The sequence below is a fragment of the Leuciscus leuciscus genome (assembly GCF_965113295.1).
Source record: "Leuciscus leuciscus genome assembly, chromosome: 3".
In the NCBI taxonomy this organism is placed as follows: domain Eukaryota; kingdom Metazoa; phylum Chordata; class Actinopteri; order Cypriniformes; family Leuciscidae; genus Leuciscus; species Leuciscus leuciscus.
The window spans coordinates 15,086,111-15,109,643 of record NC_138727.1 but is presented as its reverse complement, the minus strand read 5'-3'; the positions used below and the strand labels follow the sequence as shown (position 1 = coordinate 15,109,643).

Below are 23,533 nucleotides of genomic sequence, written 5' to 3'. Positions count from 1 at the left end.
ACTTGTTTATTGAACTGTCACATAAAGAATTATAGCCTAACACAATGGTTACATGCTTATTGGTTGAACTACTGTACGAAAGCAATATTGCTTTTATAATAGCACACACACCCGGGCACAAAATGATATTTTTTACCAGTCATCTGGGAATTGTAATATGAGGATATTAACTCAATATCAAATTTTCGAACAATAAGAACTCAACATAAACTGGAGGTTGAATTCAGTGTTTCTGGTCTTTTTGTTGTCGCATTATAATTTCAACTTTTATTTGATAAGCAGCCATAAAAAAAGTGAGGCACAATTTCACAAAGCTAGCATATTAGCGAGTAACATAATTCACGAAAATCCTATATCTGTCAGAAACTGATTTATGTTCAATTTTTGTAGCCTATTGTATGAAGGATTTTCAAATAGTGTTTTGTGAGATTCATCCATACAAGTGCTTTAGAATCTTTAAAATCAAACCTTTAACAGGAACTTTTCATCTCAGATGTTATATAGCTATCAGTAAACAACTGCAATCCAATTATTTTCATGTCATAATGGCGCTGTTACAATCCATTGGAAACTAAAATAAACATCAAAAGATCATTCAGTTTCCCTTCTAGTTTCTAAATTCTGCCTATAGCTAATATAATGTCACTGTCTGACACAAATGATGCATCTGAATTGCTATCAACACAACATGTACGACTGCTCTAATCACAGATCAACACATTCAAGTATTGATCTCCCTTTATACAAGTGCAGTATGTCAAGTTCAATATCTGAATTGTTCTGCCTAAATCTGTGTATAAAAAGTAAAATGCATGCAAGACAAACGCCCATTTTAGAGAATAATTTATTGCCAGTAGTAAAGCAGTTAAGCTAGTGGCAGTATTTAATAAAAATCATAAAACAAGACCATAGCATTGCTCACACACACGCAGACCCTGAAAAAGTCACATGTCTGTGAATAATCTCGCACTATAAATATATTGTGTCCCATTTTCATGGTCAAAAAATAAAGATGTTCCAAAGTCACAATTTACAAACAACAAATTAAAAAAAAAGAAATAGAAAACATAACACATCACAAGAATATGCAGACGTCAATCAGATGATCCTTTCAGAAATGAACGCGTTGTGACGATCACACATTCATATCCTTTACATTATTATTATTTATTTTTATTTTCTAGACTCTTTGCTTGTGAAGGAACATACAGTAAGGCTGATAATGACACACCATTTGAGTTGGTATACTACTTTTTCCTGTCTTTCTTTTTTTTTGGAAAAGAAAAGCAAAAAATATCTACAGAAACCTAGTAAAACCTTGAAATCAAAACTGTACATTCAAATTTACATTACAAATGACTGAGGATTTGTATAAAAAAACAGTTTGCATGGTTATATCTATGCAAATACAGATATCACCTTTGAAATTATGCTTTTTCTCTCATTATCCATGACAAGTATATCAGTTATAATTTTCTGGGATGTAGCCTACATCTCAGCATGATCTTGTGCATGATGATCAATGTATTATTTAACGGCACAGCCAGGTCTAATGCTTTCTCCAATATTGTTAAATAATAATAATAATATTAATAACAGCCCACAAGAGCTAATGAAGAGAACTCATGTTCAAGCAAGTCTTTCCAAAAACCCCTCTTCAGTGAGATACGGATGTATACGGAGTGTGCGTTTAGATGTTTGGCATTTATATTAAGTGTAAGACTACGTTTGTGTACCGCGTATGTCGTGTGGTTATGGTTTAAACACAGTCAGTATCCTGTAGCAGGGTTTCATTTAGGCACTTTTGATACTTTTGTGTTGGATCCAGTGTCAGACTTCAGTATGCTGCTGCTGCTGCTGATGCTGAGAGTCCAGTGGCGGTATGATGAGCCTCTGAAACTGTGCTTCCTCCTCCTCTCCGCCGCTCTCGTAATCGCTCATCATCACTTCGGACTCCTCGCAGCAGGCGGACATGTCCGAACAGGACGCCGTGGACGTGTACAGGGACAGTGACATGTTATCGGCAGCAGGGGGGTCGAAGTCGCGGCCGTAGCCCAGTGGGAATCCTCCGCGCCGGTATCCTCCGGTGGAGGATGATGTGATGGTGCTGGTGGGGTTGGTCTGGGGTTCGGGGTCTGAAGAGTAATGGTGGTGGGGTAGGAATTGTGTGAGGCTGTAGAGTTGGGGTAAGGGCGGGCGCTGGTGTACTACAGACCCTCCGGGACTAGAGGGGGCGCTGTTTAGTGCCCGCGTGGTGGACTGCAATGTGTCGTAGCGCTCCCCGTACTCCGGCACGGGCGGAGGAGGGGGCAGGTCATCGTGAGAAGGAAAGTCGTCGGGTGGAGGAGGGAAGTCGCTTTCGATGTCGTATCCGCCGGGATAGTAGTCTGTGTCCAGCAGGGTGGGGTCACTATAAAGGGTGGGTGGGGCCTCCACTACCTCATACTGAGGGAACTCCTGAATTCCAGGAAGTTGAACGCTCGGCATCCAGTCAGATGTGTCCCAATGATAGCCTGTCGGATAAAAACAATAGTAAACATCACAATTTTTTTCATAAAATTTTTAATAAAAATCTTGTGATTAGATTGGGGTCACACACTGAAGAGAGGCTGGGGTCAATTCAACTTCAGAGGGGTTGATTTTAGTTTTGAAGTCAACATGAAATGGCATTCAGAACCTATTTTACGTCTGTCATGTGAAGTATTGAAGTATAAAAAAGGAGAATTTTAATCATCAGGAAATTATTGAAATGATAACCAACACTTTTTTTTAAGCTTCTGTCATTATATGCTATTATTACCATAACCTTTATTATACTAGTATTAAGTGGCATAATGTTCACTAACTATTCAAAATTAATAAATAATAAATTTAAAATAATTGTAAAAAAATCCTAGTTGTTAAATAATAATAATAATGAAATAGACTCATGTTGACTTTAAAGACGCGATGAAACGGACACACATCTGAAAATAATGGATTATCAAAAACAATCTTTTCGTGCTATTTTTTTTGTGGTAAAATGTCAAATTATTCTGTTTAAAAAATTGAATTGACTTCAACCCTTTTCATAAATCACTCAAGTTAATACAAGCCAGGTCATTTAAAACCAAAAGCATGCAACGTCAGTATCACACCAACACAATGCAGATGCATTCAGCTTAACACTATTATTCTTGGAGTGCACACAAATATACACCACACATGTGCACACACAATAACTCAGAATATGTCTACATATTCTATACACAACCTTGACAGAATATGACAATTAGTCAGTACGATTAATTTTTACACAATATATTATTAGGAAAAGTCTTTTATGGTTGTTATTATGTGGTTTGGGGGAATTTGAGGAAGACATCACTAAGTTAAACTGAAAAAAAAATGCTGTGACAAAAATCGCACAAAACTACCAAAAGAAAGTTGATTTGAAAAGGTGAGTTGATTTGACACTATTTTTGTTACAGATTTGTGGACATGCAGTTTTATATAGAAAGGGTAACCAAGCCAAAAAAGTAAACAACAAACAAAAATATCAAATTTAAAAGGCTTCAGGCAAATTGTACAAAAAAATAAATCACCTCTTGGGTTCTTGTGTTCATGAGCCGAGAATGACTCTTTAGAGGAAAAGATTGCAGAATTGCAAAGAAAAGAGAAAGAGAAAATGTCAAATACAAGGAGATCAAAGAACACTGTGGAAAAAAGAATGCAAGAGGATGTGGATACAAATGAAAGAACCATGAAGGTAAGAGATCTTCATGCCATTTGCTTGCACAGAAACATTGTTTCATATCACAGATTGGAGGGAAAGTGAAATCAGTCTTGGCAAGATCGTAATTTTCCATTTCAAATTAGCTGAACACTCATCAAATGAAGACTAATGAGGCATTTGATAGAAATTTTCCAGATGTGATTAGTCTTTTTTAATCTCTCTGTCTCTGTAGATGTGGTATGAAGAAAATGGCATTTTGGACAGCTAATAATCACCCACCAAACACTAAAACAGACACTCAATAATCAGCAAAGAAGCAGCAAAAAAATACCTTCTTTCTCCACCGAGTCAACAACAGAGCTGACAAGGTGGATTACTGTCACTAGGGAGGCTTGTAAGAAGGGCAGATAAAAGAAATCTTAACATTAATTTTTCAGAAGTAAACATGACAGGAAAGAAACACTAGAAGTCAAGACTGCGAGGGAGAGAGGAAACAGAGACAAAAACGTTTCTTACGATGAGACGTTGCATTCTGACATCTGACAAAACTGATGGATTTCATTTCATTTACCAGCACGTTTGAACAACAGATACTAACTCTGGTTTTATGGGATTCTGGTTTCTGACAAGGGTGTGATCTGAGGGATGGGTTAATGGCAGAGGGATTTGGTTGTGTCCGTAAGGAACACGTCTGGGTTGAGCTCAGGTGGAGGAGAGTGGGAGAGACGGCTGACGTTGTGCTCATGGTTACACACATTAACAAAGAGATGGAAGGAAGGATCAGGAAAATTCTCAAAGATAAAAGAGAACAAAGATACTCTCTGGCCCCATGCCAAAACCAACAGATGGAGGAAAATGAAATAAGCAAGGTTGACGTTTTATAGGAATATGCGGGTACGTGACCATAAGGAGATATGGATAATCTGTTCAATATAATGCATTAGTATATATCAGAGATTTAGTGGGGCAGTTGTTAGGTCAAGATCAGGGGTTGAAAAGGTCAAATGAGGGTCAAGCTTCAAAGGTTAGATGAATTCGTCCCTCTCACATGACTTCCGTCAGGGCTTCAACTAGGCATGTTCAAAACTGCAAATCAAAATCCACTAACAGATGAGACACGTTGCTTTAGCACACAGTCACACATGATTTCCATGTCCAAATCTAAAAGATTAAGGGTCTGGCATTGAGGGGTACCAACTTGAGGGGTACCAAGCATGCATTTGAAAATCTCACTGCACGCAATTGGATAACACTACGACCAATCACTGTTGTGATTGCGCTGTCACTAGCGCTGTCATCATCTGTTTTGGTCGCCTCTGGCCCACCTATATCAGATACACCGATGTGATTGGTGCAGCTCGGCTACAAAGGCATAGTTAGTGAGCATCATTACTCAATGCCAGAGTAACTCGCTGAGCAAATTCAAATTGTGCTCTCGCGAGAACTCTGGATTTCCAGGGTACATGTGCTCATGAATTCAAAAACAACTGAATGGAGTGAACAGGATTGAGATTTAAAAGTTGACTTTTTAAAAAAAAATTTAGGTAAGACAGTTTGTCTTTTGATGGTTATAGTGACGGCTCACTGAGAGATGTGACTTCCTTGCAAGTTTTCACATGAACAGTTACCTACTACGAATGGTATTTCTAAATTCTTCCATGCTAGTTCTTTCTGCTAAAAAAGAAAATACTAAAGCAAAACATTGTTACCTAAACAAATATTAAAATAAAATATATATATTAGATGAAAAGCTTAAACATAAACAAAACAATTAGAAACATTGCCTTGCGAACTAACCAAAATAAGTAATAAAATTACTAAAATTGAAATAAAAATAAAGCAACATAGTAATATAAAAAAAAAAGAAAAAAAAAAAGAATATAGCAGACGAAAGCACATATAATTACCAAAACTTAAAATTGAAAATAAAAGCTAGGGATGCACCGATATGAACATTTTGTCCGATACCGATAATTATTTATATTTGAAAGCAGATAACGATATACTGGCCGATAAATCTAAATCCAAATTTTTATATAATTTTTGAGAGCCTGATTACAAAAACAAAAGTCTCATCATTAAAAGCCACGCCTCAAACACACAATTATATTATTCTCATTGTAATTTGATGTAGCCGATATGACAGACTTGCACTGCTCATGTTGCACTGAACCGTATTTTCCTTTTTAGAAGTGATTCCAATCATATTTCAAGTAATTCAAAACCATCATGGTGATCAGTGCACATCTGAAGTGTCTCAACTGAAGGAATTATTTATCGGCTTTAATATATCGGACACATTTTCTTATCAGGCCGATCACGTTAACATTAAAAATTAACATATATCGGCCGATACTTTTGATCTTTTATCTTGTTTTCCTTATTGCACTGACACTGGCCTCATAATGATATCTTAATGATTTGTCCGCTAACAATTAGCTTTGTTTGAAAGGTCAGTAGCAAATGGTTCACTCTGAAACTGTTTGTACTTTACGCACTGTGTTACAACGTTCGACTTGACTGCACACTATAGCTTGACAGTTAGTGCCCTGCAGTTCACCGCACTGGGGAACGCTGCCACGAGTCATGTGAAAGGGCCTTCAGATACAGTTATCGGGATCAACAGAAATGACGTGTGTCGGAGACCCATCATGTGTACTTTTCATACCCTGTTTTTACACTCTGAGCTGATGTCTTCAACCATCCATTGGCTTCATTAAGAGAAACAAAGGGAAGGGGTAAAAAAGAGAAGAGATCCAAAACATGAATTTCACACAGATAACTAATAGAGATGCTATATAGGTCATTCTCAGATGTTGCCTTGAACTGATGAAAAACGGATGAGAAGCTTCCGAGAGCAACTGTGAAACAAAAAGGCGAGGGGGTTTGGAGGGAAGACACACTTTCTTCTTTTTATGCATTGAGAATTTCACAGGGCTTTTAGTGATCACTTCCTTTCACCGTGGGCGAATGTTCACTTACGAGCAGGCCTCTATTTAAAACCTTGCTCTGTGTCTGTGGTGAGATTTGATCCAAATGGGAGCTGAAGCCCCAGTGCAGCGATAAGGAAGAGAGAGAGAAACGACATAACACATGACCCAAAACATATCACCCTTTACACTCAGTTACATCAGTAAAGTAAAGACAGACAGGGTTAGCAGATGTAAAAAAAAAAAACAGTAACCATATAATTAACTGTATTTGATCTGTCTACTGAGAAGAGCATGCAAGAAATTTAGGCTATGTTCAGAATAGCACACAAACACTATGTATAGTTCTGTGCACAATATGCAAATTTCCTGTTGACCTCTCTAGTATGCCGAATTATCAGAAATAATATCAGATACTTTTATCAAAGTTTTAACACAAAAAATGGATTTAACCGGCAATATGACCGTTTATATATGGGGGGATAACTAAACACTGCTCAAACTAAACAAGTAATGTAAAGTGGTAGTCTGTAGCACAGACTACTCATACTTGTAGACTGGTGAAAGGACTCTAATGTCTATGGTAACATCCTAAACCGTAAAAAGAACCATAAAAACATAAATTTAAAAGAAAAACTTTAGTTCTAATATTAATAAAAGTTTTGACAAAAACAAAATAATTATGAAATGATAAACTTCGCATTTCAGCCTTTAAAACTTTTTTTTCTTAAGAAAAGATGAGTCGAAATGATAAATGACATATATACATTTCGCAGTAAGATGAGTTTGCAGTTATGGCTACTACTGTTCACAATAATGTAGTGTCCTACTCTTTGAAACGCTTTTTTTTTTTGCACACAATTATTTTAAATTAGTAGACTGCATTCAGTGTATACTGTCTGTATGTATCACAGTATGTAGTATGCAGTACACTAGTGCTCCATTCAAAACATAGCCTTTTTATTATTTTTATCTTGTTACAGAGAAACATTCTATATAAATAATTCTGATATCCGGGAAAAAAAAAGCATAAAAACGTGTCAAGTATTTCACTTACAATTTGCAGTTTAACTGGCTGATTACGACCTATCAGTCATCTGTGTAAAAGCAAACATACCATTGTCGTCACAGGACTCGGACTGGAAGGAGCTGAGAGAGTGGACCTCAGACATGCTGCCTCTGGTGTTGTAAGGGTGACAGGCACTGTCCTCCACCATTTTCTTACTTAGACACGGGTCCAAGTCCACTACTTTAGCTGTGAGGAGAAGAAAACAGTCATTCAAGCTTACTTACTGAGCCCATGAAATAGATTGTTTTACAAGTCACAAGCACAATATTTGGATTACAGATTCTCCATACGTACCATCGTAGTCGTAATCCCAGCTGGGCTTCTGTATGGAGTCGCTGTCAGACACCGAATTGGAGGGTGGGGGAGGAGGCAGGTTAGGCGCAACACTACAGACAGCCACCGTCTTCCTGTGTCCGTGCACCGAGTCAGGGTTGAATGTGCTGAATTCTGGGTGTTCCGGTATGGCTGAGCCCTCAAAGGAGTTGCGGTCTAGATTGTTGCGGGAGTCGCTTGGAATGCTGGGTGTGTAGGAGATGGGCCTTACGGGGACCTGCGGCGGGATGTCGGAGTAGATGTTCTTGTTGAGTTTGGAGTCGAAGTACGGTCGATGGAGGAAAGCATGGGGGGCCCCTGTGCCTAACCTGAGATTGTCATCGTCGTCAGATTTGGATTTTGAGCGCCGACAAATGCGTTTGCGAATCATGACGAAGAGAAGGACAAGAAGAAATATGCTGGCGACGAAAACAACGATTCCAATTACTTCCTCCAGGCCGATGTTCCAAGAGGTGGAGACAAATTCGTTGCGAATTTCGGAACGGAGTTCACAATGCTGCCCACTGTAGCCCGTGGAGCAGTTACAGTTGAAGGAGCCGTATGTGTTCTGGCAGTGACCATTGCCACAAGGGTTCTTCAGACACTCATCTACATCACTGAGGCACCTAAACACATAAACACACACAAACATGGCATCGGTAAGAAATCTCTTATGCTCACCAATGCTATTTTGATAAATATAGAGCAAAAACTGTAATATTATGAAAAATTATTACAATTTAAAATAACTTTTCTTTTTTAATATATTTTAAAATATAATTTATTCATGTGACGGTAAAGCTGAATTTTTAGCAGTCTCAGTGGTTCATAAGATGGATCAAAAGATTTACCTGTCTCCTTGAAAACCTGATTCACACTCACAAACAGCGCCATCCAGGCTATCAATGCACTTGCCGCTGTTCTTACAGGGGTTATCTGTGCAGTACGGACCCAGCTGACACCTGACAGAAAATTAATATGAGCCAAATTGTCAGTCAGATACTTCAGACACGCACACATTTAGATAAACTTTAAATACGAAAGAACAGTTAGGATAGATTTTAATTGCAGTAGAAATGTCTCAAAGAGAAAATTGATTCTGTCTTGCTGAATTAAATCTGAATACCAATCACATTGTGTCCCAAAGCTTCTGATTAAATTTCCAATTTAACAGGAATTACTGAGAATGCCGCATGGATCTCTGAAGTATTTTTCTTATGTTTGAGTCAGACTATGCATATTAATGAAGTTTAATTAATGAAAATATTGACAGAGCTTACTTTTACTTGGCTACATATCTGGAGTATACACAATGTTATTAAAATGAAAAAGAATTAATTTAATGAAATATCAAACTTATCAAACTATTTTACTTTGCACTACATACAGTTGTTCTTTGTTAGTCTAATTATTTTATCATTTAAAAAGAAAAAGCATGACAAGTAAACATCAGTCACATAATAGAGAATGATGAATATGTGTGTTTTCTGAAAGTGTACAGCTGCCCCAAAATATATGGACACTGAAGCCACTCTATGGCTTTATATTAAAGCCTATTTATATTAAAAAAAAGTTTAAGTTATCAAACAAAAAACAAAAGGTATCTGAACACTATTAGAAAATACAGAAAAGTTTTCTGAACATGTCTACAGACAATGCCATGAATTTACACCTAAATCTCCTGAAAACCACCAACACCTGACCAAATTTGTTTGCAGATGCCATTTGATTTGATAACGCAATTAAATTAATTAATTTATAATCGTGGCTAAGTGACTGAATAATTTCTGGGGTCACATGTGCATGTGCTCTTACCGTTGGCCAGAGTATTGTCCTCTGCACTGGCAGTAAAAGTCTCCTCCTCGTGGGATACATGTGCCTCCATAGAGGCAGGGATTAGAAGCACAGGGGCTGATAGTAACTTCACAGTGAGTACCCATGAACGCAGCAGTGCACTTACAGAAATATCCTAAAACAGCACATAAGAGCACAGCATATTAGTCAGTCCTATATATAAACACAATGATTCAAATCCAAAGAAACAACATGCATACCTCCATTAGGCAGTGATGAACATGTGCCTCCATTGGTGCAGGGGTTACTGGAGCAGCCCTGGACTGGAGGAGCCAAGTTGCACCCGGGAGCCGCTTCGACCAACTCCTCGAGCACTGAGTGAACCCCTCGAATCTGAGACAGTGGCAGCTCCCTCCCATTAAACACAATCCCCTCCAGACAACCTCGCAGCCCATTTACCACAAGTCTTCCTGAGCCGGACGCCGGCCGTGCATGACCCCCAAAGAACATGCTGGTGTCTAGGTTAAGGGTGCGGAGAGTGCCTGGAGCTGTGCCGGATGCAGCGTGGACCTGATCCAGGACCAGTCGGGCGTAGTTGCCATCTACCTCAAGTGAGACTGTGTGCCACTCTCCATCACTGACCTGGGTACTGTGCACGGACACCACACCAGGTCCACTGCCACAGTCAAACTTGTACTGTAGGCGGCCGTTCACAATCTGAAACAAACACACATAGTTTTGACTTTCATGCTGACCTTATGCTAATCAGCAATCGCATACATCTGGGATAAAGTAAAAAAAAAAAGTATCTCAAATCTACAACAAGCCTTTTATTAATAAATTTGTAAAAAAAAAATGTTTTTATCATTATTTATTATTAATTATAATAAAACAAACAACTCTTTAAAAAATCAAATTATAATATTTACAAAATCAATTTAAAAACATAAAATAATTGTATTCCCCATTAAGTTCTATGTATGAATTTAAATGGGTGTCTCAAAACCTAGTAAGCAACCTAAGGCCATCTAAGCACATGCAACATGTTTTTAAATTTGTATTATTATTTATTTTGCATATTTTAGGGCATCACAGGTATATTCTGTGTCAGCACAGTTTTTTGACACAACTAGCTCCTGATGCCCAAAAATGTGTGCATATAAAACTTATGTCTATGTAGACAGTTTATTAGTTATTTTTAAACAGCCAAAACAGACAGTTAAATAGATTAAATAGATGAAATGAGGAATGATGCTTCAGGGAGACGCAGAAAGGGGCTACACATTATTTTAATGTAACAGCAGGGAGATGACACTGCTTGCATTTTAGTCCCAGACTCCTTTGCATCTGTCAGCTGTGTGGTTTTCCCTCACCAAAGGGGGAATGCATGAGAAAGAGCTCCCCTCTCTTCTCCCAGCTCCAAAATAACTCCCCTTTCTTTTTCCTCTTCTTTTTTTGGAGCAAACACTCACCTCCAGTATGCTGTAGTCTGTGCCTTTGGCATACATGACAGTAGCGTGGGTGGAGTACGTTCTCAGTCTAAGGGACAGCTTCATTTCTTCTTTATTCTCGTTCTCCATCAGTCTGTACCGTGCATATCCATTTCCACTGAATGTTAAGGACTGAGGCTCTACAACACAGAGAGCAAACCAAAACAAGTGATGTTACCCAAAAATACATATTTAATGCAATTTCCATTGCAAAGACATCATCTGTTCCATTTGATACAGTTAAAAGCAAATTCACACCGCGCCGACAGACGGCGACAGACACTTCGTCGGGTTTTGTCAGATCAGTGTCTTACCCCTGTTGGGGTCTGTTGGAGCTTGTTGGAGCCAATTGAACATGCTGAATCGGATTTAGAATGCCTGAGAAGTGACGTGCTGTAATCTGGTGACTGTGACAGTCTGTCGGTGCAGTGTGAATTGGCCTTAACATTCTATCAGTCTGAATTTTTTTTGGTCTGTAGAACAAATGCAGCAGGATGAGTTATGTACATAAGTTTAATTTGAGCAATACTGATACTTGACTTAGCAAGTACTACCAATAAAAGGATGGGATTTAAATACAGTGCTTTAATAAAGAGTGTGAGTTGCAGCATGAAGCCAAAGAAATGTGTGTTCATACCTGAGCACTCTTCCTGTTTTCCCTCAGGACAGATGCATCTGAATTTGGTATGCATAGGGTCTTCTACACACTCCATGCCATCAGGACAGGGGCTTCCCTCACACAGTTTACTCAAGACAGGACACTCAGCTCCTATAATGTCACATAAAGGGTTAACATGCTAACATTAACTCTTGCCTGGAAGTGAAATACATTTTTGGAATATTTTGTGTCTGCATATTTACCTTCACAGAGACATTTGGATGTGCGCATGTGACGTGGAGTAACAAAACTAATCCTGGCAGTGCTGTAGGCCGACACTGCTCCCGTCTCCAAAGAAACCGTCTCTTGGCAGTAACTAAGCGGACAGTCCAAACCGGCACAGAGTTTCTTTACAACTCGTACAATACGGACTCCAGTCATTTCTTCGATTACCCCAACTGAGGCGTTGAGTTTCCTGTACACCACTTCCTGGGGCTGGAATGGACTTCCTGACCTCTCTAAAGCTAGAAGTACTTCCAGGTCACCGGATGCATCAGCAGCAGGTTGCAAGCTGACTAACTGTACATCTCCGCGTCTAACACCGGCGATATTCCGCAAAGCCCGCAAAAAGTTACGCCAATAATCTCCAATAAACTCCTCTGGTGCTATTGCAGAGAAACGCACAGCGAAGGAGTTATCGAGCGCTTGTGCTGTTGCCTGCCGTACATGAATATTGACTCGTGCAGCTGCAGTAAAGCGACCATCTGTCACTGTAACGTTAAGGACGTATTGACCAGCGTCCAGATTCCCACGGGCCACAAGTTTCCCATCAGCATCGGAGACGGAGAAGAGGCCGGAGTTTTCGGAGGTGGAGGAACTATCGGGCGCAAGGCTGTAAGTTAGAGTGTCGTAAACATCCTGATCTGTGGCGTGGATTTTACCCAGGACCCCACCTGAATATTCGTCTGTTGCAGTGGTGATAAAGATGTCCAGGGGAAGAATGACAGGAGGGTAGATGCTCTCCTCAATTAAACGAACACTCACAAACGCCGTGGAGACCAATGGAGGTCGACCACTGTCCGTTACCTAGGGCAAAAGAGTCAAGAGACTAAAGATTCAGAATATTCAGATTATTTCAAGACAATTGATTGTTTTCACAGCCACCTAATGATGTATCTCACTTTACAGCACAAAACAGCATGCATCATAAACGTTAACTAAAAAGCTTGATTATTAGTCTTTCAACATATGGTGCCAAAATATCAAGTCAGCTGTTTGAAGTGTAATTGAGTATTAAGAGTAAAACGGATTTGAACCTTCTGCATGGAGAGGCTGATAAGTGCCAGTCATGGTCAGTAGAGGGAGCACTTGAGCCTGGATTTACTTTTGGCACAATAAACTATTTGAGTCCCAGCTAATTTCTCAGTTCACACACACACACACACACACACACACACACACACACACACACACACACACACACACACACACACACACACACACACACACACACACACACACACACACACACACACACACACACACACACACACACACACACACACACACACACACACACACACACACACACACAATCAGTTGGAAACAACTGTGGACTAGTGGGTATTGCACTTGCAAGTTTGATTCTGGCTCATATCATTTACTCTGACTCTTTCTGTCCCCTCTTCACCCTATTACCCTACTTTTCCTTTCACTATCCCCATTGATATCCCTGGGTCATTCTACAAAATAGGTGTCATTTGTACCCCTAAATAACACACACAACCATTCAAAAGTTTGGGGTCAATTACATTTTTACTTTTATTCAGCATTGATGTATTAAATTGATCAAAAGTGACAGTAAAACTTTTATTACAAAATATTTCGTACATTATTACAAAAGATTTCTATTTCAAATAAATGCTGTTCTTTTAAACTTCTATTCTTTCTAATTTTTATGTATGATTTTCAACATTGATAATAATAAGAAATGTTTCTTGAGCACAGAATGAAGGATCATGTGACACTGAAGACAAGAGTAATAATGTTGAAAACTCAGCTTTGTCATCAAATAAATAAATCATGTTTTAATAGAAATCAATTCACAATATTACTGTTTTTACAGTATTTTTTAGCTAATAATTGCAGAATAAGATTTGAAACAGAACACCCAGAAGAGGAGGTGACTGAGACAGAGACTGCTGTAATTATTTCCTTACAGGTCCACTTTTTATGCCTGCTCCTACATCTTACTCTATTGCCAATGCCTGGCCTGTGCGGGGAATACTGAATAAGCTTCACCTCTGCTCTATTGCTCATCTATCCCTTCAGACGTCCAATGAAAACTGAACAAGACCCCTACAGCTTCAGTTATAGTTGTAGAATCAGAGAGAGAGACTGAGGTCTCACCTGGGCCTGTAGGAGGTAGAACTCTTGGGTCTGGCGGCTCAGCATTTCTGTGGAGACCAACACGCCCTGAGGGGTGATGTGGAAGGCGTTGCCCTCATTCCCACTGATTATAGCAAACGTGAAAGGAGGTCCATTGTGGGAGGCATCACGGTCAGACACAGTCAGCTGGAGAACACTGGTACCTCCTGGCTGGTTCTCCTATACAACATATGCAGAAAGTGTTCTATAACATAGACCTACAACATTCACAGTTTTTTACACTTAAGGATAATTTGGCATGTTAAACATTTCTCACAACCTAAATTGAGAAGCTATGATTATATTTGATATGTGCGATATAGCAAAAAAATGTATCACAATATAATATTTCATATCGTTTGGTATCGATAATTATTGACATTTAAAAAATTTTAAGACAAGTAGAAAAGTTAGAATTTAAACCACTGTTTTTATTTTGTCCATCCACATTGTTGAGGCAAACAACAAATTAAATAAAATGTTACAAAATGTGTGCAATGTAAAAGTGTAAACGTAGAACAATCAAGGCAAACTTTGAGGTAGATCAACATCTGTAATAAATAGGGGTGTAATGGTTCACAAAATTCACGGTTCGGTTCGATACGACAGTGGTGTTATGGTTAGGTACATTTTCGATACCGCAAAAAGAAAGAAATGGCAGAGAAATTTCCTTGATTTTTTAAATTATTATTATTTATTAAAAGAAAAATCATTTTTAAATAAGTGTGAGTTTTCCTACATCTTGAAACTTTTGGTTTTATGAATTGGGATAATATTTGAAGGATGAACAAATAATGTTTTGGTCATTAGATTAAAAATTAATTTAAATATGATAATATTTGAGTTTTGAAGTGCTGGAAAAAGATGTGTGACGTACTTGAAAGAATTGTACTTTTCATGCCAAACTTCCATGGCTACAGTTAGTGTTACTACAAGCGCTTTGGAAAGGAGGAGACAGCGGCACAGCCGCGCCTTCCATGCGTTTTTTGACGCGATATGTGAACGACCCTTAAGATCTATGGGCGATGCGCGAGCATATTAATGAAAATATCGAGCTATATCCAACATTTTTAATATCGTTACCGACAATGGTGTACCGTCGATAAATACCGATTCCGTTTTATCGCCCAGCCCTATGTGCAAGCAAGCACAGACATTTCTGGTGACTAATTCAAATTTTTCCTTAGAGCATTGTTTCAAAGACAAATGGAAATGGTATTCGCAATGGATTTAACTTCCACAATGCTGAATTTCAGCGTGAAATGCAACAATCCTTGAGAAATATCCATTTATCCACTGATATTTGATTGCACCAGGAAAAGTAGACTATAATATTATTGGTTAGTTTTATTTTTTTGGTTATGTCTAGGAATGGGTCAAGATAGTTGATTAGGTAGGTCATGTAGATTTTTTATAATTAACCTTTACATTTTTAGACAAAATTTCAGATGGCACTTAGAGGCTTTTGCATCTGAACTCTTCATATATATATATATATATATATATATATATATTATTATTATTATTATAATAATATTTTAAATTAGCTTGATTTCTGTTTGTTTAGTTATTTTAGTTTAACCCTTTTAACTTAAGTTTATTTTGACTCTAAACCTGACTCTGACCAGTGTAACCTTAAGATTAACAAGCATTGGAGTGAAATTATTGACAGTAAAATCACTATATCGTCTCATTTGAGGAATACAGACCTGTATATTGATGCTGTAGTTGGCCTGAGAGAAGAGAGGCGGGTTATCGTTTATGTCAGAGACGTCTACATTGACCGTAGCGCTGCTGGATCGAGCCGGGCTTCCGTTGTCAGAGGCCAACACAGTCAGCGTGTAACCAGAAGTCTACAAAACAAACAAAACACAATGTCATCATTAGGTTTCAGCAACAGACTGTCAATGCACCTGCTGCTGAGACACCTGAGTGTTTTGTACCTTCTCTCTGTCGAGCTGCCGAGCCACCTTGACCTCTCCTCTGACGGGGTCGATGGTGAAAGGACTGCCTTGATTGCCATCAATGATGGAGAAGCGCACCTGATTACTGGATGGACCATCTGCATCGTCGGCCATGACCTTCACGCACACACAGAAACACAAACCTGGTTAAGACAAAGATTGCCACGGACTCAGGTATGCAGCGCCCTCGCATTTTGTCCTTGCTTCGCTAGTCAGTAACTATTGGCTGAGACCCCCAAGGGAAATCAGAAGGCACGCAAGTGAAACAGAGCTGGGTATCAAAGCCTCACTTTCACATTCACAATTTATATTCAGCATGATAAGACATGAACATCTCTAATAAATGACCAGAGTGAGACAGAAGACTACAGATTAAAGATTGGGGCGAGTCGCTAAGCTCTGGTCTGAAATTGGACTGTGTTTGTATAGTGTGTGTGTTCTTTGCTCTGTGTTGACTTTTAGGAGATGATGTAACACAGAGACCTGTGCAGGGCACAATAAAATCAGAAGTGCTTTAGAAAGAGAAGCCAATGACTCACAGTGAGCACAGTCTTTCCCAGTTCTGCGTCTTCACTGATCACGGCTGAGTAAATGTCTTGGTTGAAGATGGGGCTGTTGTCGTTTACATCAGTCAAGTTGATGTTCACCGTGGCCATGTCGCTGAGTGACGGTGTGCCTCCATCTGTAGCCTCCACTGTTAGATAAAACTCATGTGATGTTTCGTAGTCCAAAGGTTCGATAACAAAGACACCACCTGGGAAGAAAAGGACAATGAGTGTAAATAATAAAGTCTCTAAATAACATATCTTACAAATAATAAAATAAAATATATACATAAATTAAATAATAAATTAATTAAAAATGTATAAATACATTAATGAACCCTCTAAATAATATTTGTTTTCCAAGTAAATAAAATGTATAAATCCATGAATAATTGAATGATAGATAGATCATAGATAGAGATAGAATGTCATAACGATTTAGGAGCTTCACAGATGCTACATGGTTCACCATTTTAGGTTCCCTATTTTCTCTATTTGAATCCTCAATTGCTGCAGGGATCTCAATAGGTTCACCAAAGCTGCTTTGTTTACCTGTATTGGGGTCGATGCGGAACGCTCCTCTCTCGTTTCCATTGATAATGGCATACGTAATCTCTGCGCCTGCTTCTGTGTCTCGGCTCGCTGCGTGCACCCGCAACACCTGGGTTCCCATTGGGATGTCTTCAGCAATGGTGGCAGTGTACTCGCGCCGCTCAAAGACTGGAGGGTTGTCGTTAATATCCAAGATGGAAATACTGAGGGTGGTGAGAGAGGAAAGATGGCGCGGGGAACCACGGTCGGTGGCGCGGGCGCGGAGGTTGTAGAGCGACTTGAGCTCACGGTCCAGAGGACGATCCAGGTGTACGACGCCCGTCTCCTCCTCAATGGAGAAGACACCATCAGCAGAGTCCAGCAGTGAATAGAGGATCTCTGCGTTAGAACCTAAACACACACACAAAGAACAATGAGATTAATATAGACATGTAATATGTCTGTTTGTTTTATCAATCTCTCAAAAAAAGGAATCTAGTTTAATACAAATTACACCGCAGCATTGTTAAAATCTTGATTCTGATTGTCTGACACATATACCAAAACTGCAATACAAAGAAATATGATATTATTATACTGTAACTTATAACGGAAAATTTTATGCAGCCATCCAGTCTTCAGTCACACGTTCCTTCTGAAATCATTCTAATATGCTGAATTGGTGCTCCAGACATATTTCTTGTTATTTATTGGAAAACAATTGTGCTGCTTAATATTTTTTGGAAACCATCACACATTTTTTCAGGATTCTTTGATGAATAGAAAGTTCAAAAGAACAGATTTTTTTTTTTTGTAACATTATAAAATCCTTACTGTCAATTTAGATTAATTTAACACATCACTGCAAAATAAAAATATTAATTTCTTTTTCTTTCTTTTTTTAAATCTTACTGACCCCAAACTTTTGAATGGTAGTGTAATTATACAGCAACACTGGCTCTACAAATGACATTTGTCAATTATTCATTCATTTAATGCACAACTGAAACGATCATATTTCCTACTAAGAAAGGAAACTAATTCATAAAGATTACCAAAAGATCAATACATTTCACAAATTAAACTGCTTTCAAATCAATAGCAAAGCCTCCAGCAGTCATAATGATTTGCAATAACCTATAGTTCGAACGTGTCTCCGTCTCATTTGCTCAACTATAATGACTTATAAATTCATCCTACAAAGGATTCAGTGGTGAAAGGATTCAGTGGTCCTGTGCAGCATATTAAAAAGTGTGAGTGAGTGCCACTTATTGTATTGAGAAAAGCACACACACAAACAAACAAGATGAAGATAGAGTACACTAATCCCTCTAATGCATTTTTGAGTAAGCCTCATTTGAGGCTTGCTAGTACAATTCTATCTATCAAGACACACTCTCTCATTATAGCCAGATAACACAATCTCTTGTGTTTTACAAAGTTTCAGTCAGACTAAATTACTGTAATGCAGCTACTTCATGACAGTTCAGTATGATGCAAGTCTATAGATCATTGAATAAACTCCCTCTTATGATCATTTCAAGTTTACGGTGCAGCTATTATAGGTTAGTCCCATAGACCACCATTGTAAGTGCAGGTAAAACATGTCACGGATGCGGTCTACAGAGTTTAACTATTTTTACCACATCAGGGGCTTTCAAAAAGTAACCAGTGATATGAAGGATGTGGCACTGATGCTGAAAAATGAAGTAATAATATTTTTAGGCTGTTTAGGCTGGGCTTAAGTGAAATAGAGTCTAGAATATACACTGAGCACACAATGTGTCTCTTTGACGATAGAGAGTACAGAACAAAAGAAAGATAAGAGAGGAATCCATGCAAATGGAAATTGATGTTCTCTCAGATTAAAGGTGCTGCCCTGTTTGACTGAGTGTTGGTTTCCTCTCTAATGTACTAACACAACAGATGGCCTCGAACCAACCATATTGTTGCAAAATTGGAGAATATCTTGGGAAACACACTTACAAGCACACAAAATAGTGACATAAATATAACATTGTCATAGGCTTAATTTGCAGGTGGGACGGATGGGACATGTCCCCACCACTTTTTGAAACATCTTGCGGCACGGATGTACCTAATACAAAAATAAACATCTCCATTTGATTACCCATTCATTCGTTTGTGTTAAATAAGAGGCAATCTGCCACAGGAATGTGTTGTTTTTGAAATCGTGCTGAGTACTCGTTGCCATCAGAGGCGGAAGGCAACGGTGTTCTCTTGGCGCTCATGCACAGTCTTCACAAAGACGAACGCTTTAATCTATCACTTAACAGCGCTCTATTCGTGTTCCGGTGAATTCACACAAATGTGTCCATGCACATTACATACAATCAAATCTTTGTGATGAACATATCTGTATGTATATGTATATGTATATGTATATGTATATGTATATGTATATATATATTAGGGCTGTAACGATACACCAAATCCACGATTCGGTTCGTATGACGATTTTTGACAGGGCAGTAACGATACGCGATATAAAAATGCATTTAATACCAATATATATTGAAACTTCTGTTTATATATACATACTCCCTTAATAAAGGAGTCCAGAGATTACAAAAATATAAGTCTACATGCATTTTATATTTAATATGAGGAGCGCAAACACCATCGCACACCTGCAGGTGATAGGTGCGTGGGAAAAAAAGACCATGTAGGTAGGTCAAGTAAAATAAAAAACAAAGAACTCCCGCACACTATCCGTACTTGCAAAAAAGTTGAGTTTGTAATGTTTGTATATACATTTACATTTTTACATTTTTTTTACATTTATTCATTTAGCTGACGCTTTTATACAAAGCGACTTACAATTGCTATATATGTCAGAGGTCGCACGCCTCTGGAGCAACTAGGGGTTAAGTGCCTTGCTCAGGGACACATTGGTGTCTCACAGTGGATTCGAACCCGGGTCTCTCACACCAAAGGCATGTGTCTTATCCATTGCGCCACCACCACCCACAGTATATGCCTGATGAAGGTCATGAGACCGAAACGTTGCCAATAAAGAATTTTTATACTTTTTTGCAAGTACAGATAGTGTGCGGGACTTCTTTGTTTTTTATATTTAATATGAGGTAAATACACATGCACAAGGGGACCTGACAATTTTTTTTTAACTTTTAGGTGGCAAAATATTTTTACTACCCACCGGATGAAGAAGGGTTGGCTCTCCAAAGAACATAACATATTTATTTTATTTTATTTTTCGTGTTCACATTTATGAGGAAAAAACAATGTTACGGACGTGTCAGTTCCCGGTTACGGACGTGACTGCTCTGAAAGCGGTAAAGTAAATATAGCAGACAATAGATAATCACGACACGTAGGCGCCGGCGCGTGAACTGGAGCTCGTCTCATAAATGAACCGAAACTCAGCATACTTGCCTCAAAGACCTGAGAAATATATCAATTGTCTACAGAAAGCTTGAAATCTCTACTTTTAAACAGAACAATTCAAAACGAAACAAAACTATGTAGTCCGTATGAAATGTGCATTTCTCTCTGGCGCGTTCATACTGCGAAGATCGCGAGTCAGCATCGTCAACTTCATCTTTGCAGCCAACACAGAAAACACTTGTTTATTAATAAACATTTAAAATGTCTCCTTGCTAAATTTTACATATTCATAATCATTACTTTTGCCGGTTCTTTGTGACAGCTTTTAGGTGCTTTATTGGCAGTGCCACCCACATGTTACATGAATGTTATAGCTTTGGCTATTTATTTATTTTACTTAGGTATATATACACGAGGCCGTATTAGAATCCAAAACCTCTCTGACACGCTTAACAAAAGTTAAACCACCAGACCATTAAGACACACAAGAATTCCATGCAAATCTATGTATTTATTCACTAACGTGAAGAATCTCGTGATTAACAATATATTGTATTATAGTAGATGTAAGGATGAAACTATTATCACATTAAACATGACTTCTGTGTCGATACATTTGAGTCAATGTACTATTGAAATTGATTTCTGGATGTTATTTTTTTCTGCAACTATTATTGTACATATTGTATTAGCATCCCCCACTGATAGTTGTCTGACTGAACCCCCAACAAAGTTACACCACTGATCATTGTACTGGAACTGGAGATCTTACCTGTGTCCAGGTCTGAGGCATACAGGCGAGCCACAGGTGTGTTTATCTCTGTGTTCTCGAACACAGTGAAGGTGTAGGGGTCAGAGGTGAACTGCGGAGCATTGTCATTAACATCTTCGACTGTGATTTCAACTTCTGCTTCACAAAAGCGTCCACCTCCATCCAGAGCACGCACCTTCATCTTGTGCACTTCTTCTTCCTCATGATCCAGAGGAAGAAGGGTTTTCAATTCACCTGATAATACAAAAACACACTTTACACTGTGTCCTAACCAGATGTGATAAGAATGTCACAATAGATAAAAGCTCTTCCATGTAAATTATGTGATTTTTTTTCTACCCAGCTGTGACCACAGAGTCGTGCTGAGTAGCCCTTCCCATTATGAAATCTCATTGGTCCAAAATTGGTCAGAACTCTGTGTTGCATCAAAAGGTAAAAACTTTTGATTGCACAACAGAGTTTCACTTTCATGAACCTCTGCATTTTTGCAACCCTTTTAATTGAAATTCTGTCATAATTTACTCACCTTCAAACCCAATAGACTTTGTTCACCTTCGAAACGCAAAAAAATATGAAACCTGAAAGATTTCTCATTTAATTGACCATATTTAATGTGATCTATGAATGTGCATTGATCATTGGTTATATGTGAATAAAAGCCTAAATTATATTCGTTCATCATATAAAGTGATCTGTCGGATTACGTTTACAATGTTTTTAACAACTTTTTGAAGTGTCAAAGTTTTGGTTGCATGTACTTTCAGTGGGGGCCAAAATGTAAATTTTCTTCATTTGTATTTAAGATGAATGAAATTCTTATGAAATTGGAACAACACAAGTGTGAGCAAATGATGACATCATTTTTCATTTTTGGGAGAACAAACACATTCTGTGAATTAGCATAAAGTCTAGCTTGTAGGCACCCTGATGCTGCTTCCCCACACAAATAGTTTACTGCTCTCTCATTCTTCATGTCTGGAAAGTTTCTTTATGTATATTTATCATAGTTGTCGCTTGCTTAAAAAAATAAAATAAAATAAAAAACTGATGGAGGGAATTTTGAACATTAGCTGGCACTGCACTAATTAAACAAGATACAATCCAATTCCACTTCAAACTCTCTCATCTGTCAAGTCAAGAGGACACTCTAAGAATGCCCTTAAACGAAAAGCAGTGAGCGAGGGAGACAGTCATCTCTGTGATGAGAAAATTATCTGACCTAATAATTTCAGCAAGCGTGAGCTACATTCCTTTGAAGTGGTCACTAATTTAAAACTGCACTTTTGTGTGCCAGCTGTTTGGTGTCGACCTTTTAGCTGGGGCACATCTCAAGAAAGAATGCAGGATGTCCAAAAGTTTCCTCTCGAGGGGAGCTAAAATCATCCTTGTGCTGAGCGGCTTTATGAAACAGAAAATATTAAAGAGGAGAGGGATGGTGAGAAATAGTAAGGGAGGATAAAGTGCAGTCGGCATGTGGGCTGCTCGGAGAGTGAGCTGAGTGAGAAAAGAAGAAAAGGGAAAGTCACCCTTGGAAAAGCAGCCGCCAGCTTTCAGGGGTCTGGTTGGCTCGAACGAGAGCACTCTTTGCATTGCTAACTTACTATAATGCTCCTCTTCTTTTCCACGATGGAACGAAGGGGGGAAAAAAGTGAAGAAAATCCTCCATGCACACTAAACCCACACAGAAGAACAGTAGCGCTCCTTCAGTTTGTGAGCCAGCATTCCCTGCCTTCACACTCAGTGTTATCAAAGAGCCAGTGAGTAGCGCCTTTACAAAAGCTTTTGTGTATTAGCAGTGTGACGCTGTCACAAACCCACTGTTGATTTCTGCTCTCTTTCCGGCTGGAACCAATGTTTAATTCACACAGTTGAGAGACAGTTTACTAGAGTTAATAGCTGAAGTGGGGCAACACTTGCTGAAATGTTTATTAAAATATTCTGAGCGAGTATGTTAAAACAGGCAAGTAAAAAATGTAAAAGAATAATATCAGAAACAGAATTCTGTGGTATTCACTGG

The 23,533-nt window shown here is 38.5% G+C and overlaps 1 protein-coding gene across 5 annotated transcripts in view; it reads right to left on the bottom strand.

The window, feature by feature from the left end:
- Positions 1–826: 826 nt before the first annotated feature.
- fat1a (FAT atypical cadherin 1a) overlaps positions 827–23,533 on the bottom strand; it is a 94,349-nt gene continuing 71,642 nt past the window's right edge. For 2 of the 5 annotated variants that reach the window (XM_082165728.1, XM_082165727.1), the window contains exons 13-28: positions 21,517–21,750; positions 17,397–17,786; positions 16,839–17,053; positions 16,279–16,416; positions 16,045–16,188; positions 14,318–14,515; positions 12,172–12,994; positions 11,948–12,079; positions 11,293–11,450; positions 10,081–10,537; positions 9,842–9,995; positions 8,878–8,988; positions 8,009–8,652; positions 7,763–7,900; positions 3,585–3,620; positions 827–2,513 (exon numbers count right to left, since the gene is read on the bottom strand). In XM_082165728.1, the coding sequence (XP_082021854.1) occupies positions 1,831–2,513; positions 3,585–3,620; positions 7,763–7,900; positions 8,009–8,652; positions 8,878–8,988; positions 9,842–9,995; positions 10,081–10,537; positions 11,293–11,450; positions 11,948–12,079; positions 12,172–12,994; positions 14,318–14,515; positions 16,045–16,188; positions 16,279–16,416; positions 16,839–17,053; positions 17,397–17,786; positions 21,517–21,750 (4,655 nt within the window). In that variant the 3' untranslated portion in view covers positions 827–1,830. Of the gene's footprint in view, positions 2,514–3,584; positions 3,621–4,046; positions 4,107–5,254; positions 6,759–7,762; positions 7,901–8,008; positions 8,653–8,877; positions 8,989–9,841; positions 9,996–10,080; positions 10,538–11,292; positions 11,451–11,947; positions 12,080–12,171; positions 12,995–14,317; positions 14,516–16,044; positions 16,189–16,278; positions 16,417–16,838; positions 17,054–17,396; positions 17,787–21,516; positions 21,751–23,533 lie in introns of those variants that run through there. The other 3 variants (XR_014204850.1, XM_082165729.1, XM_082165730.1) reach the window with 3 other exon arrangements.